Here is an 18,205-nt window from a genome sequence, read left to right on the forward strand (position 1 = left end):
CTGTCACAACACCACCAGGGCCTGGGGGGACATGTGTGTGTGTGTGTGTGTGTGTGTGTGTGTGTGTGTGTGTGTGTGTGTGTTTCTAACACACAACTAGCAATCCGAGCACCATGTGGAATGAAGGGTGGCACTGGTAGTGAACCCACTTATTTGAGCTACCTGTGTTTTTAGCTAGGAATTCTTCAATGAGCAGTTAAGAAGGACACAGTTCTCAGCCACATTTGTAAAGAACAGAAAGAGACAGCACCCCTAGCATTAGAGTGACATTTAAATTAGGGGGTTTCATCACTAGGTAATGAGGTGAGACTGCCTGAGGTTACACTGAATTAGCTACTGGTCACACGGGACTGGATTGAATTAAACAGCCAGGTTCCTCTCATGTTTGGCAAGAGTCCTTCTGATTGACAGGTCATTTTATTATAATCAGAAAACGGCCTGGATGAAGGGGCCGATTCTCTGTTCATCTGGTAGATGCTCTATTTTGAATACAGGTTTCTGGATCTCAACAGTGAAATTTCTAAAAGTTCAAGTGCAGACACTATGAAGGGTCTGCAGTGGGGTTCAAGGAGTGTTGAGCCAGAAGTCAAGCGACCTGCATCAGGTGTGGGGTCTAATTTTAACAGACTGTGGTATCGGGAGCGGGGCCTCAGCTCCTTTACTGATGAGCACACTCTTCCACAGATCTACATGCGCCTAGTTAGAAACATCTGTAATTCTGCAAATGGGCAGTTACAAGGGCACAACTCTTCAGTCACATTAGGAACTCTATGGCTGACATTTGTTTCTGGCATGACGTGTGCTCTTCCAATGGCACTGGCAGCTTCTGTCTATGTGGACAGTTTCTCACAACAGGTACCATGACTTAGGATTATTGGTAAGAAACAAAGGGAATCCATGGCTGACTGACACTCAGCCCTTCTCTTTAAAGGGCTGTTTAAAAAACAGTTGTTACTTCTGATCTGGAAAAAAAACCCTATCTAAATAAGAAACATATTTGTAAACAAACAAAAACAAGTCTTGGTTATTACTTATGGGTTCACAAATATATAACAAGTACAGAGATCTTTCTTATGACCAAACTAAAGATCAGAAGACATGTTTTCAACAGACATGAGACTAGAGCCCTGATCTGGTAATACAATAAAGGTGTCTCTGAAAACACTAAATGACCTTGGGATATTAGGATTTACCTTCTGCATTCAAGGTGCTGTGAGGTTCCTATCTTCATCAGCTGGATGACCTAAAATTAACCTTGGCTTTTTCATAAGAGGAACCCCTGATCTGACTAAGTCGGTGGCAGATTCTTAGAAAAAACTCTGTGATCCTATAATTTCCATCCTGATGGAAGCCAGTCATCAGCCCATGGACAAAATGTAGTTCTTTCATGCTGAAAGGTTATTAACCATCTGCCACAGAATTAGAATATTCTTTTCAGAATGGAGGAGAACAGCATCTATAATTTATTCTCTTTCAAAAGAAGGCATCCACTCAGATCTTATAGGGAAACGAGCAATCAAGTCTTTGACTGATGGACTCTGTGGACATGTCACCATCAGTCAGTAACTGTGAGGCTCAGTTCTGCCAGCAACAGAGGCTTCAGATTAACATCAACAAGTGTGTGCATGTGTGAGAGAGAAGTGAGGAGGGAGTTTGCCCTTGATGGCTGATGTTTTCTTCACCTACGATTTCCACACACACACACACACACACACACACACACACACACACACACACACACACACGTTCACAACAGGAACTAAAGGGATGGCTCAGGGATTAAGAGCACATACTGCTCTTGCAGAGGATCCAAGATGGGTCTCCAGCACCCATGTCAGGTAGGTGCTGTAACTCCAGCTCTGGGAGATCAGATGCCTCTGACCTCCGTGGGCACAGGCACTCAGGTGACATGTACATTTACACATAATTAAAAGTAATAAAATAAACGTTTTAAAAGTTCATAGCACGTGCGAAGACATTCCATGTCAACATTTTCACTTTCTATGTCATTGTCATGTGTTAGACATTGGGCTGCACGTTAACATGTAGGATCCCACACCATACTCACAGAAGCTAGGTACTGGACCCTTACTGATGACAAAACTGGTTTGCTTTCTCACGTGGCCAGTCAAGTAGGGAACTGGTTCAAATCCAGGGCTGTTCAACATCACAGCAAGGACTCAAAATCTTCTTTAGCCCAGGCTTCTAGGAACTTCATTTCAAGGCCCCCAATCTTTCCAGGGTCTTTGAAAAGGCCCCCTCCACCTTGCTCATCACCTCACAAAGGGGACCTTTGCATCCCACATAGGAACAACCACAGCTTTATTTTCCAGGGCTGTACCTGGCTCTTGGGCTGGAAGTCACTTATTTGAACAGCTATTCAAATTCATGTGGTCTTGTTCTCAGAACCACTCTTCCAGCCCAAGATTCTGAGCATGCCAAGACCTTTGCTCTCCTCTGGGTCTGGTGACAGCCACAGTTGGACAAGAAGTGTCTACAGTTTAACAAAGCACAGGTCACTCACCCCATCATAAACAAGAGCTTTCCAGGAATGTTCTAACTTCTTCATTAACCTAAAACGTAAACAGATGGGGAAAATAACACTGAGACTGCAAGACTACTCTTGTGATTACTTTTCCAATAAGACCGCTTTCCCAAATCTCTCACCTATATGATTGTAGAATATCAATAATGCCCATGAATAAAAGCAGTTTTTCTCCCTTATGGCTTTTAGCTGGAATGCCTCCCATTCTGTGGATAGAGCAAAGGGAAAAATATTTCATAACATGAGTACAGAATGCTAAAACTCATTACTAATCATACACTGAAAACACTAAGAATTCTAGACTACCTCTTCCTCTATTGCCATAAGTTTTCATCAGCTTAAAGGATAATAACTTCATAGCTGTCAAATCTGAGGAGTTGGATGGGAAGACTCTAATTACAGAACCACTTCTATTTAAAAATTATGAGCAAAGAAGGATTTTTAGAGCAGTATAAAATATTGCCTTTTTTTTTTTTTTGGTTTTTCGAGACAGGGTTTCTCTGTGTAGCTTTGCGCCTTTCCTGGAACTCACTTGGTAGCCCAGGCTGGCCTCGAACTCACAAAGATCCGCCTGCCTCTGCCTCCCGAGTGCTGGGATTAAAGGCATGCGCCACCACCGCCCGGCACTTTTTTTTTTTTTTTTAAGGCAACACTAGCATGTAGAATAGTGCCTGTCAAGCATGCCTGAAGCCTTAGGTTTGATCTCCAGGGCTGCATAAACTCACATGCATGGTGGCAGATACAAGGGGCAGAGAGACAGGTGAATTAGGAGTTCAAAGCCATTCTTGGCCACATAGAAAGTTCAAAGTCAGCCTGCTCTAAAGTAATATTACTTTCTCTGATCTAAAGAATCACATGTTTACTGTGAGACTGAAACATACATAGAGGCCTGTTGTGGTGGAGCACACCTTTAATCCCTGCACTCGGAAGACAGAGGCAAGTGGATCTCTGTGTGTTCAAGGCCAGCCTGGTCTACATAGTGAGTTCCAAGATAGCCAGAGCCCATAAATAGAGAGATGCTATCTCAAAAAACCTAACCAATCAACCCCTCCCCCTGCAAAAAAAAATAGAGTATCACATAGAAGAAAATTTGTGAAATTAATTCCTGAGATATGTTTTTGAAGGGTGTATGTATATATGTATGTATATATGGATTAATCTGAAGAGATTATTAGACTGAGTGGTCTTGTAACTTGAGCATTACATCTGTTAATGTGGGATCTCATTCCTCACAGCAATGGCAATGTGATTAATAGCCATGTGGTATTTCACAATATGGGTATAGAATAATTTGTTTAGTTGATTATTGAATATTTAGACAGAGCTGCAAGCATGGATTTGAACAAAGGCTGACCACGCATTAGTTTCCTTTATGAAAGACAAATGTGCATCTGGCTTAGTCATTGCCCGAGAATCCTAGAAAGCAGGTGATTAAGGCCTTAGGAAATGATTTCCTGTCTCCTTGCTCAGCAAGTTCACATGTGATGAGTCAACCATTTCAACAATCTTCTGTGGTTGTAATGGTTTCTATTGTCAAAAGCGCCCTTTACACATGCAAATGAAGCCCGCAGTTGCTAACACATCTGGCTGAGGAGAGAGGCAACATCTGCTAGGGTGCAGGGGTGAGACCAACAGAATCTCCTTACGCAGATAAAAAGCTCTGAAGTGCCAGGATCATTGCTACCATATGTTTACTGAAGTAAATAAATGAACATGAATAAACATGGAGTCATGCTCATTCAAATCCAGGGTTCATTCTTCCATCTTCTGGTAGATGTTTTGAATGTGTAGTAAATGAGGAGAAAACACTTTCAGTCATTGTTAAACAAACACACACAAAAAAAACAACAACAAACAAACAAAAAAATGGAACTATCTAAAACCAGAAAAGATATGGTGGAAGACTGATAGAAACTTGAGAAACTAAATTGTCTAGAGGTAAAGAGAAATAAAGTTGGTATAAGCCATTTACTGCCAATCAGGAATCTAGTCCCAGGGTGCCATCCCTCAGGGGAGGTGATTGCATGCAACTACCCAGTGACTGGGGTACCCGAAACCAGGCCTGGTGTGTGGCTGCACTTACGTGTCTGGATTCTCCGCAATGATCCCATCTGCAGACTTGCCTGGACCCTGGATGGATTCCATGGCTGTGGAGTACAGGACTCTCTGCATCCCAGGCCGCTTTGCGTCGGGCACATTTGGTAAGGGCTCCTCTTCTTTGTCTTTAAGGGAGTGGTCCAAGATGTGGATGCCCAGCAAAAGGCTGTAGTCCATGATCTTGAAGCTTTCCAGCACCTGAGGAAGGAAAAGAGCCAGGAGGTCAGTCAACTCAAACAGCCTGTGAGTCCAAGAGTGTGGGGTCAGCAGACATGCCACCCCCCATGCTTGTCCATTGAGAGGCAGACAGGCAAAACATCAAATACAAAATCTTCCCTGTTGTTATTGGACAACTAGCAGGAAGGACTGCCATGGTGGCGGGAAAAAGAAAATTTTATGCAAATCTAAAGGAAGCACCTCCCCCTTCCACAACTGATTCACTTATAGCATTTATTGAATGCTTTCCACATATCAGGTGCCAAGTACCCCTCTTGGATTCAACCTTCACCACCACCATATGAGCAGGTATTACTGTTGGGTCTGTTTCACAGATGAAAACCACGGAGGAAGAAGATAAAAGAACCTGTGTAGTCACAGACAGCACATCAGTGACAGATCCACGAGGTGGACTCCGACATTCACACTCCTACTCAGCACAGGAACAGAGAAACCACAACCCAGGCTCGCAAGCGCGTGTGACCCGGCGGGCACTCAGCCATTCTCCACCTCTGAATCTTGAGTTTAGTGATGACCTTTCTCAAAGCCTATCTCTCCAAGTTGCCAATCATTTCCCCGTAGCAGGTCTTTTTAATCTATGTGATCTCAACAAATAACAGGGCTTAATGCTTAATTATCCACCCTGCGGACAGTGGGGAGGTGAAGGAATTAAAAATGGTTGACTGAAGCCAGACAAAAAAGGAAGTGGTACTGTGGAGGGAAAGGACAGGACACAAGGTCTAGGCGACTGTCCCTCAGACTGTCTTTAGAGTGTGTGTGTGTGGGGGGGGGACGAGGACGGGGGAGGGGGGATGGGGACGACGACGACGACGAGGACTTGCACACCTGGACCAGCCTTAGACAGGAAGCACCTGTTCAGGAGGCACGTTTTCAAATGAGATCTTTTCTTGTATGAACATTCTCCTACTAGTGTGAGAGAGTTGTCCGGACCACAGACTGTTGTATTACCTGCCGTTTTCTACAAAAAGCTGCTCAGGAAAGGAGAGCCTATTCAGTCTCAGGCAACAGATTAGCGACAGATCCACAAGGAAGACACTGGCATGCTCTTCATCAGAACTGGTCCTTGGCCAACAGAGGATCAAAATCCCAGAATTCTTCACGCCTCTCATTTTCCTCGAGCCTAAGTGTTTTTGGAGCAGATAGTCAAGCTATTTGAAAGGGGGTTGGATGGGAGGGAGAATACTTGTGGATGCAACATCAGGGGGGCATGTGTAGTCTTTGAAATATGCTGGTCCCTGAGTCTCAGTCCTCTTTGCCGTTAATGATGAGCATGTAATGGGCTGTAAACAAGTTTCAGTTATTCCAGAGAATTTACCCTTCAACTGTTTTTAAATAGCATTAGGGATGAAACAGAGCCTTATGAATGTTCTTCATCTTTTGATATGTTAAAGTTATATTTTTAGAGTGGAGACAGACGGTAGAATCATATTATTTGAGAGGCCTGGGGCACAGACATTATATCTCCAGAGATCTGTGTACGACCTTAGAGTCATGCAAATTCAGCCATTGTCAGAGCTCCAGAAAACTGGAATCAGGTTAGAACGCAGCAAGGCTTGAAAGGGTGGCGGTTCCTTCTTTCTCAAGAACCGCTGAAAGTCAGGGATAGGAAGGGAACACACACATAGTCTTGAAAAGAGGTTGGGGCGGCAGAGCAGCCGGACACGTAACGAAGATGACCTGGCTAAGTCAGCCCCTCGGGGTAGAGCACTAGACTGTGTATGTACAACTCAGAGGTCAGGTTTAGCGACCACCTTCCTCTAGGAAATTCCTGGATTGTTGCCTTTGGCTTGTTCTCATTCCTAAACTATTGTCGTATACCCCCAGTGGCCTCTGGGTATTCTTCTAAGCAGTCCATATTGTAACTCTAAACTCTTGTTTTGTCCCAAAGCAATTCTTTCCCCTGACTTCCCTCTTTTATTTGAAATCACTGTAATGTAAATTTTAGACTCCAGGGACCCCTTTCCTTTCATTAGCTGCCCAGCCCTGCAGCTGGTGTTATCAAAACATTCCTCTTCTCTAATCATTCTATTCCAACTTCCCTTTCGGATTGGTTCAGTGACCCCTTGCCAGACTAGGTCACATCCCTACTCACAGCCCCCGGACCTGCCACTGCTTTGTGGCAAGGCTTCAGTTTCACGAAGGTCTCCGCTCTCATGGCTGCAGTCCATTTCTCCTTGTTTGACACCCCCCCTGCTCCTTAAATTCCTAAGTTACTTCTAAGGGTGCCTGGAAGATGTAAGCCCTGATGTTTTGGTTCATGCTGTTTTTTCTACAGACTTTAGTTTTTCTAAACTCAGAGGGGGATTTTTACACCCTATCTCGTATGGTAATTCCATGGAAACGATATTACAAACTGCTGGGGATAAACAAAGCATTCCCTTTGAAAATCCAAACACATTATGTGTCCCTCTCCGCTACAAAGCTCGAGCCCAGGTCCTATCGGCAGTTTTCATATCATAAAGCAGACCTTGGCTCATCAAAGGCTTGCCTACTCCGTGCTTCCTGTGGGGGGAAGGAATGCACTTTGGTCATATTGGTTCGGGTCTACATGCAAATAAAAAGAAAAACTTTCTGCAACCAAGCATCTCTAACACTACACTCCTGTGCCTTAAATACAAACACTCGATACTCACGATTATGATGCCTGTGCAAAAATTCCGGCACTGAAAACATTTGCTGTGATTGTGTGCTGTGTAGTCAGGAAAACATAAAAGCTCCCCGTGTTTTCAAAGCTACTTACATTATGGGCGTTTTGTCCTCCGTTCAAAGGGAAAACGAAGATGATATTTGCAAACACTGTCATTTGCTGTTTAGTGTGCACACAACTCAATGGCAGATAAAAGGGAGGCTGTTTCGCTGTAAATGAGGCTGGGTTTCAGGCTGGGAAGCCCATGACATCGCTCTTTGGGAAGCCTGTCACAGGCTTGGTCAAGGATGGACTCTTTAATCACTCAAGAATATTTGGGACTGGCTGTAAGATGGAGGCTGAATTGTGTAATACGTAAAATTAGGATTCAGAAATAATTAGAAATTTGGATACTACCTATTTGATGGCTAGAATTATTATTTTACTATAATATTTAAAATTTAATATAAATTTAGATGTATGATGTAGTATCTTGGGTATTTTATTTTTTGAAATTAAAATATAATTATACCACGTCTCCTTCTCTTCCCTCCCCCTCTCCAAATCCCTTGTACTCTTTCAAATTCATGACCTTGTTTTCCTTAATTTAAAAAGGGGTCCTTAATTTAAAGAGGGGTCCTCAACATTAAGAGAATCATACTGAAATATGTATCGATAAAAGGATATGATGGTTGGGATGTGATTCAAATTATATAGGAAGAAAGAGTGAGGGAGATTGGCTTTGAGTTGAAAATGGACATGGGACATATATACATATACATACATGTATAAACGTATGTATATTATTGTAGCATTCTGCCTACTTTTATGTATGTTAGAACTTTTCAAAAATAAAGCTTCATGTTCTTCTTCGAGATGCTTAGGAGAAATGCATTTTGATATTTGGCTAGTTAGTTTGCCCCTACCTCAGCTGCTGATGGGCTAGTGATGGGACCCTTGGAAACACAGATCAGAAACAGGGGACAGAATCCACAATGGAACAAGCAGGAGGCTGGCTTGTGCTCGCTCTGCTCCTCTCGACTGGTCGTTCTTTGTCCAAAGACCCAACAAACAAACACGACAATGTGGAGCTGATGGGGAGATTCATCAAGGCCCCTTGGGTAATTTCTCTAGCTGGTCTATATATAGTCACTAAAGAAGGGGCTAGTAACTGGTACACAATATTTGTAGTAATCCAATAAGATAAGTAAATTAAGGATGGTATCCTGGAGATTTTATGCAAATAGCCATCCCTGGAATTAACTGATTTGAAGAAAAATGGATCCAGCGGCCTGTTATTGCTGACTAAGTCAGCCGCTCAGAGTAGAGCACTGGATTATGTGTGCGTGCAAGTCCAGTTAGAGCTGAATGCTGTCTTTTTTATGTAACTTAATTTCCTCAATAAAGCTCAGCGTGTTCTTTGCTAATGTAATAAAGAGAAAATACAGACATATAATTTTAACTAGTAAATCAGAATGGATTAAATATTAAATCCTTAGCCTAGTTATAGGCTGTAGCACCACCATCATCCAGAACTCAGGACTATGCAGTACTGACCAACACAAGGGCAACTTTTTGTTTTTCTTTTCACTTGAAAACTTGAAGTGACAGAATTATGCTCTATGCTTTAGAAACAATCATCTATCACCCAAGAGTGTACACGCATACATGTCTGTCTATGTGTCCAGCAACACAGATACATCATCCATATAGATGGTTGTTTTGAAACAAGAGTCTACACAGACCAGGTTGACCTCGAACCCACCTCAGTCTCACATAAATTTCTGTGTGACATGGTGTTTAAAATCACAAGTAGTGACACATACGACGAAGATGACCACAACGACGATGGCACCCACGGCCACAACAGAAATCAGGACACACTCCAGGTCCTCAGACTTCAGACAAGGAAGTTAGTTCTCGGGCCTGGCAGGGTTCCCGAGCCCCAGTTTCCTTTTTCTGCTCGACGCTTCCTGTAGAATTGTTTGTTTGTTTCCATTTGAATGAAAGGGAGGGTTATAAAAATTAGTGCTATGACAACCCCGCAGTTTCTGTAACTAATGAGAATTTTCAACAGCTGCTCACGCAGGATTCACTGTCATGGATCTAGTCCCCAGCTGTTCCCTGGAAGCGTCTCAGATCTCAGAAAGAGGTCTTGTTTTAATGTTCATAGGATTTCCTCATCACACATGTTGTAAGAGTTGGCAAGCGTCAACAGGCTTCATTATGTTTTTCATTGAGCTTTAAGAATGAAATGTCTGGATTACTTTTTCCCTTGTGATCCATCACTTACCACTACCCCCTCACTCCCGTCCTCCCTCCTGGAAGTAGCGAAAATCCAATTGTCTTGTTCCAAACTGTCTATTTTGGCAAAGCCTTTTCCAGATTCCTCCAGAACCTACCACAGTACCTCATCATCAGAGCCTGAGGGGCAGGCATAGCGGTCTTCTATCCTTTGATAACTAGTTAGGTTATGACCTAAGGTTTAATTTCAGCGTCTCTCCCCATCATACCTACAGGGTAAGGGAGATGATGGAGGACCATGAATTTGGGGTCATGGCCATGGATATAAGGCACCGTAAGTTCAGCAGACCCAGGAAGCTTGATCCTGTTCAGTCTCCATCTGTCAAGAAGGAGCCGGCGCTGCTCGCTTCTTAGAGTCTCTGTAAGGACAGAGCAAATCTGCCTCTGAGACAGAGCACTGCCTGATTCAAAGTCCGTCTGCAATCAGTGTTAACTGGGGCAGTCTGTGGGTGAGCTGAGCCTAGGAAATACGTCTTCACTGGCCAGAATCATGGATTGTACCTATATTTGATGACTTCACAGCAGATGTTATGTATTTTAAGTGGTTTAAACTACTTTGGCATCTGTAGGTTATATTGAAGATAGAATCTTTTTTCTTCCAAATTTGGGATAACTGATTTTGCAAAATTCTGTGTCTGGCTTACCTGAGGTATCTTTCGCTCGGTAGAAAGTTGAGAATGAGCAACAAAGAATAATACTTTTTTTTTTTTTTTTTTTTACAGTTACCTTGTCACCATCCCACACTGACCATCTGTCCCTTCTGCTGCTATCAGCGGGAGACTCTTTCCCATCAGCCCCATGCACCGCAGCTCACCTGCAGCAACTGGCAAAAACTGGGACAAACACCAGCCCCTTTCCAGGGCTCATGAACAACTGTAAGGCGTGGACAGTCTTACAGGGGAGAATTGGTCATCGTCTGAACCAATGACCGAGGAGAATGTGGAGTCAACACAGCTGCAGCTTAACACCATTTGCACATCCTGCTCAGATGAACAATACACTTTTAGTTATATTGTATACAACACAACAGCCAACGGATGTGTAAAGGTATCATGATTGACTTTGGCTCCCTTTCAGGACAAGTCATGAGTTGGTTATGACTAAAATCTGCTTTTATTACCCTAATGATTAGGTAAGACCCACTACGTCGAAAACTTTGCTGTTGTTACGTCCTAGGCTCGCTCAGAAGGTGCCACTGAATGGGCTGCCCAGCAGGCTGTGGGTGGGGAGCTAAAGCCACTTGGTTTCTGCTCTTCCAGAAATTAGAGTCTAATGCAGACATGAAAATCAGAGCAATAAGCACTGTGCAATGTAGACGTACTGATGATGACGACAGAATGGTTTTGGATGAGGCATTCTGAGAATTTAGTCTCATGGAAATGCTCATTATGAGAAACACACACCTGAAATCCCAGAACCTCAAGCTTCACTGCATCAGCACCCACAGGCCTGTTATCAGCTACTGGGCTGAACTGTCTATTTTTTTCATTTCCCCTTTCGGCTCTCTTTCCAGGACCCTTCCATTGTTTGTCTGCTGGTCTCAGCCCTTGCTTTCCTGGAGTACATACTCAGGGTGATGTTTCAACAAGAGACTTCCATACACACCGACAGATAGACCAAAGCTAAACAAGGAAGAGCCATTAGTAGACACTGATGGGGAGAGGGAGAACACAGATCATTCATACAGGCTTGTGGGAGGGAGAATAGGCAGCAGGGCGGGAAAAGGGGGCACCAGCTTTTTATGAATGGAAACACGCACTTTCCATATAACGTGGTAAGAGCACTCAAGCACTGCCCCAGACGAAGGAAAACTTGCACCAGGTAAAGACTGGAGCAAAAATTTTCACAGTAGCTTACTTGAACCATTTGAAAACTAAGCCCTCCTCATCCCCATATTCTTTAGCAGGTTAATATAAAACTAGTATATTCATATCACAAAATATCACTCATCAGTAAAAAAGAGCAGACGATTGATATCGGGTCTGATGCGAATGATCTCAAAGGCATGATGAGTGAAAAACCAGCCTGCTCAGCTTCATGCTGTACATAGCATTTTTTTTTTCTTGAAGTTTTTGTTTTATGTAGCCCAGGGTAGCCTTGAACTCCTGATTCTTCCTGCCTCTACCTCCCCAGCACTGGGACTACAGGTGTGTGTTACCACACTCAGCTCTGTATACAATATTCTTGAAATGTTAAATCACAGACATGAAGAAATCCATAGTTGCCTGAGATTAGGGAAGGACTGTGAAAGAGGGAGGGGGCTGAGGCTAGGAAAGGGTGGCTTGAGGGACTTTGAGGAAGAGCTGTTCTACACTCGCCCCTGGTGCGGCGGTTGTACGAATCTGCTTATGTACATACCGCACGGAAGCCCCCCCAGCACACACATGCACACACGAAACTGGAAAAATGAAGAAGTCTTAAGACTTACCAGTAGATCACATTCTAGTCTATTTCCTGGCAGTGATATTGTACTGAAGTCATATAAAATGCTACCACTGGGGGACACAGGTGAAGGGTGTATGTGATCTGCATATGACTGTCCCCAATGGTTGCAAGTGACCCCATAAAAAAGAAAAAAAAATGACTTTACTGGTGGAAACCTTTAGAGTCCTTGCAAATCGTTTTTGTTTGTTGTTGGTGCTCTCCTAGGTGCCTGGTTTGGCTAGGTGTCTCCAGCTGCCTGTAGCTCAGACCAGACAGTGGAAGACACCACGCCACTGTTTCCCACAGACTCAAAGGATTCTTCCCAGAGCAAACCATCTTTTATTTAGAGTTAGTTTTATTCATTTATTTGTCCAACTACTCCAAATTTGATTTATTCTTACATTTTGTAGCATGACCGTAACTAATATTGTAGATAGCAAAACCCCAATGTAATTTAAAATAGTGGAGTAAATTAAATATCATATAGAGTTTCAGTGCTTGTATAAAACATCTGTGTGGAAAGAGAATTCATTTGTTCTTTCTTTTTCAGGTTATCTGAAAACACGTATGGTGATGCATGACTATAATATCAGCATTCCAGGTTGAGGCAGGAGGACCATGATTTGGACACATGGTACACAGAAAGAAACTATACCCCAAACCCAAAACAACTAAATACTGAAAGCAACAACAAAAGACCCAAACAAAAACAACCTATCTTCAAATCTGTCCCAATTACACACAAAAAAATTAATAGGAGGTAGAGCTAGAGGGCTAGCACTAATCATAATGCCAAATGACCACGAAATAAGCCATATTGCAACCTTCTCAGACACGCCCCAGCACCTAAGCATCCAATCTGTAAATCAAGACTTGCCAGACACTGGCGCAGCTCACTTTGCTCATCAAAATGTTCCAGTTGAAGCCGGTTTCGTTAAATTCTCAGGGCCTATTAATATTTATGATAACAGTGATTTGTGGGGAAAAAAAAGAAATAGATTCAACGCTACTGAAAAATTAATAACTTTGCTGCTTAACAAGGAATGATAATAAATGTAGAATGACTCATTTAGGCCATTAATTATCCAGACTGTCTCTAATATGACTCCCACTTGAAGGATTAAGAAATATTTAGGTTATAAACACAAGTTCCCAGTAATAGACTGTCATCATTTCACTTTCCCTAGAGTGCTCCCAACATATTGCAAGATGCAATAATTTGTCAAATTTATTAAATGACATGGGTCTCTAGACTTATTCATAGATAAATTACATCAGAGAAAAAAATAATCCCAGTAAATTAAAAACAAGTGCAAAACAATTCATAATTGCTCTTCCAAAATTCATACATAAAATTTCAATTACAAAGTCTCATGACAATCTCTCTTGTTTTTTTGTTGTTTTTTTGTGCTGTGCTCTGGGTACAGCAGTGAGCAAGGTGAGGGGGCTGTAAGCAGGCTCAGGAAGGAACACTGGCCTCTTAGGTGTCTAGAGTCTGGCTTGCGGGGATTCAAACTCAGGTCTTCAGACTTGCAGAGCAAGTACTTTACCCACTGGGCCATCACCACAGGCCCTGAGTCCTCCACTGACAGATGCAGGAAGGGGAAGACCGTGCAGATTTCTCGCCTTCCCGTTTGACCCTACAGTCCAACACCCAGCAGCTGACCCCTGTGTAAGTCTTGCATTATAAGCAAGCCTGGTCACTGACAAATGTAAACAGCTCCCCGGCCTCTGAAACAACACTCATTTTGAAGTATTTCACCCCTGCCCCCATATCCTTGAAATAAACTAGCATAATTCTTCATTGTGTCAAATATAACCCAGAGGGCAATCTGTCATTTGGATGCAAAATTCAGATATGAATCTGTTTATTGATCACGCCAGTCTTCTTCGCTTCCATTTTAATTTTAGCACAGATAACCATCTGCCCAAGGAAAGAAAAAAGATTGTTTATTAGAGGGTTTTTGTGTTACAATTAAGAGGGAGACAGGACACATACCTAAGGGCATCATGGGTCAATGTCAAATAAAGGGCCGACGATCACTATAACATGGCTTCCATGGGGGAAAAAAATCACTGAAATCTAAATACACTTCTGCTAAACTATGACGCAATGTGAGGCCATTCAGTGCAGTTCTAATCCCAAGTGATCCAGAGTAGAAATCATCAGCTTTATTAAATTCCCAATGCCATTTTTGGCATGCATGGCAGCCAAACTGGATGCGCCCTTCAAAAGGACTGCAAGAGTAGCTGGAGACAGAGAAGTCATCCAGGACAGATTTCTGGGAGCTGCACCCACGCCTTCCGCTCTTCATGCTCAGACATCCTCTTTATTATTCTTTTGTTCAAATACAGTTTCCAAGAGCCATTTGCTAATTACCCACTGAGCACCAAGCGCGCAGAGGCAGCGGCTGGGGCTTGATCCTCGGGCTTAAGGGTCTGTTCATGAGAAAATAACAGGGTATTACATCTCAGGAAAGAAGGCACGGTTGGGAGGAAGAAGAAGCACGGCATGGTGACCTCACAGGCAGGGGTGTCCCAGGAGTCCTGAGATGAGCAAGGGAGGGTGAGAAAAGAAGACAGGAAACTATCATCTGGCAGAGGAAGCCAAGAGAATAAGTGGGTACACTCGGGGCCATGAGTTGGAAGTTAACGGCACTGAAAATGAGTGAAGAGGCTATTGAAGTTCCAGATGAATACTCAGTTTCCACTAAGGCAGAGCCAGTGAGGTGGATTCATGTGGCACTCAGGAGACAGACTGGATGAGACATGGTGATTTACCGTGGAGAGAGTGGGAGAGGAAGAAAGAAAACGTATTAAGAGTCAGGGCACTGATCTGGGCAACTAGCTACCTGATGATGGTCGTGTTGTCTGGACCAGGAAAGCCTAGAAATGCTGCAGGCTTGGGAAAGATAAAGCAGTACACAGAAGAGCAGTTTCTACACAGATGCCCATCTTGAATTTTCTACCATGCTGAAAGCCCGAGGAGACTGGATTCCTACTTTCTGATCGTGACAGCAAGTGACCTATGATGTACCGGCAGCCATCTTCACTGATAGAAATGGATAGCCATCACAGTGCACTGGCAGAGTCCGATGGGTAGGAAATGCTTCAAGGAAAGGGATCAGTTATTTACGTATCCAATCTCCCCCAGGCACAGCCAGTAAGGAGTAGTAATGTGGGGACAGGGGAGGTCCTGGTCTAGATGCTCACATTTGGAAAAAGCCCTTTGGATCCTGTGGGGGAACCAGACGCAACAGGTTTGAAGTATATGCTTAGTTTTCAGGAAGAGTTTCAAGGGGTCCATGCACTACAGGATGAAGTCGGTGAGGGATTGGCCATCAGAAAGGGAAGGTGACAACTAGGGGCTTCTGTATCACCAGGCAAGTCAGACAGAGATGAGGCTTTTTTCCTAGAGGGCTTGCTTTATGGCGAGTCTATGTAGCCCCATCCCAAAGAGTCCAGACAGACGGAACAGTTTTGGACTGTAAGCAAGGAAGTAATCCACAGGGAATAGGGGACAACACAGGTTGAGCTGGTTCAACGAGCCACACAGGGATCTCCCAACAGCACTCAGACTAAGGGAAATTCATCTCCTAGTCTGAGATGTTATGGCAGAATGTGAAAGAAAGGATGGAGGGTGGGCAGAAGGCTGAGGAATACAACAAGCAGTTAGCAGGTCCCTGTGCCTGCCTGTCCAGAAAACCACAGAGAAGAAGCTGGGGGCCAACTGCCGCGGGGTCTTTATTTTGTATTTGTTTATTTTCAGTTCATTGTGCACAGTGATAGATTTAATAATAAAATTTTCATCCAATTGTATCATGTATTATGACCATGTTCATCCTCTCCTACTTCCTCTTCCTCCTCTTGCTGACCCCTTTCTGTTTTCCCAAATAAGCCCTGCTTCTATTCCATGTCATGCATGTATATAGTCTAGACTGCACACATGAGAGAAATATGCACTACTGTCTTCCTGAATCAGACTTACTTTGCTTAACAGGGCGATATTCAGTTTCACCCGTCTTCTGGCAAACGACCTAATTTCATTCTTTAGGACTGAATGTGCATACAGACCACATTTTCTTTATCCATTCATCTGCCGATGGACACCTAGGCTGATTACAAACCTTGGCTACTATGAATCGTGCCGCAATGGGCATGGATGTGCAAGTGTCTCTGTGGTGTGGTGACAGGTTTCACGGAGAAATATATTCAAGAGTAGCCCAGCTGGATTATATAGTGGTCCTATTTTTAGTTTTTGAGGAACCTCATACTGATTTACATAGTGTCTGGACTTAATTTACATTTCTATCAACCGTGCATAAGGGTTCCAGAGGTCTGGTGGATTTGTTATTAAGTCCTCAATAGGGCTCTCATAAATAACATAAACTGAAAAAAGTTTTTGGCAAATATTTGGATGCACTTCTCTCTTACCTCACATGCCTTCCCTAATTATTAGCTGTGTCAATGACAAACAACGATAGTCCCTGGAATGTATCATGCTATTTCATATCCAATATATGTATTGTTATTTCTTAGAAATAACGTTTCTACTGCTCTGTCTACCCGGAGAACTCCTCTCACCCTTCAATATCAAGCTACGTCATCACCTACTCTGGCCCTCACAGTACTCTATCATCACCACATCTCTCATATTGTTTGGCAATTGATCAAACATGGAGGTCACTCACCCCATGTTCGGTAATGAGGACATGTCCTCATATGAGCCTGGTTCACCTTTCTCCGGCTGGAGCACTGCCATGAAAATGTTCTATGATCGCCTTGCTTCTGGAGTCTCACATAGACAGTAGGGTTTTAACAGATGAGATTCCCCAGATGTTGGATACCAGCACCAGCCTGGGAGTGACCCCTCAGCCACCCTAGATCCCAATCATCCATCAGCCACACTAAAATTCAGTTCTGACGAGCAGAGGAGGAAAGACACAAAAAGCCCAAAATGAAAATAAACAAGTTAACAAACAAACAAACAAACAAACAGACAAAACCAACACACTCCTGCAACTGTCTAAATTTAGTGAAAAAAGTAATATTAAGTAAAGCTGAAGGGTAAGCACTAACCATAATTCTAAATTACCTTGTGATATCAACCTAGATATCTGGGAAGAGGGAATGTTAATTGGGAAAATGCCTTCATAAGATTAGCCTGCAAGCGAGTCTGTAGGGCATTTTCTAATTGATGTTGGAGGGCTCAGCTCACTCTGGATGAAGCCATCCCAGGGCACCGAGTGGTCTTGGATGGTATAAGAAAACAGACTGAGCAAGACATGGGGAACAAGCCAGTGAGCAGTGTTTCTCCATGGCCTCTGCTTCATTTCTTGCCTTCAGATGGCTTCTGCCTTGGCTCCCCTTAACGGACCGATCTGGGATACGTGAGCCAAATAAGCCCCTTAGCTTAAGTTGCTTTGGATGATGGTGTTTATCACATCAATAGAAATCCCAGCTAAGACAACACCCACCAGACTTACAAAGCAATCCATGACAAACACCAGGACCCACCATTCCCAAGCCCTGCATCGCACAGTGTAGAAATGCTCAATGCAGCTCCACCCCAGTACCAGCTACTGCATCCCCATCACAGACGACTTGGCAGGTCAGGGATTGGGGTCAGGCTCAGCATTTACATGTTCCCATCCATACCACAGGGATGAAAGCATTTGTGAAGAGAAGAGCCAGTTCCATGACTTGTGTCTTATACACATTCAAATAAAATTTGATTCCTTAACATTGGTGTCTATGTTTCTTAGAATACCATGATAGAAAATAAACAGGCACATCTCCAGGGTCTCATTTTTTTTTTTTTTTTTTTTTTTTGGTTTTTTGAGACAGGGTCTCTCTGTGTAGCTTTGCGCCTTTCCTGGAACTCACTTGATAGCCCAGGCTGGCCTCGAACTCACAGAGATCCACCTGGCTCTGCCTCCCGAGTGCTGGGATTAAAGGCGTGCGCCACCACC

General features: G+C 43.4%; 1 protein-coding gene across 1 annotated transcript in view; it reads right to left on the reverse strand.

The window, feature by feature from the left end:
- Positions 1-18,205, reverse strand: part of Pip5k1b (phosphatidylinositol-4-phosphate 5-kinase type 1 beta) — a 276,063-nt gene that overhangs the window by 68,749 nt on the left and 189,109 nt on the right. The window contains exons 8-10 of the mRNA XM_076561464.1: positions 4,629-4,840; positions 2,668-2,751; positions 2,525-2,573 (exon numbers count right to left, since the gene is read on the reverse strand). Coding sequence (XP_076417579.1) covers positions 2,525-2,573; positions 2,668-2,751; positions 4,629-4,840 — 345 coding nt within the window. The remainder of the gene's footprint in view (positions 1-2,524; positions 2,574-2,667; positions 2,752-4,628; positions 4,841-18,205) is intronic.

Source organism: Peromyscus maniculatus, chromosome 1, assembly GCF_049852395.1.
Source record: "Peromyscus maniculatus bairdii isolate BWxNUB_F1_BW_parent chromosome 1, HU_Pman_BW_mat_3.1, whole genome shotgun sequence".
Classification (NCBI taxonomy): domain Eukaryota; kingdom Metazoa; phylum Chordata; class Mammalia; order Rodentia; family Cricetidae; genus Peromyscus; species Peromyscus maniculatus.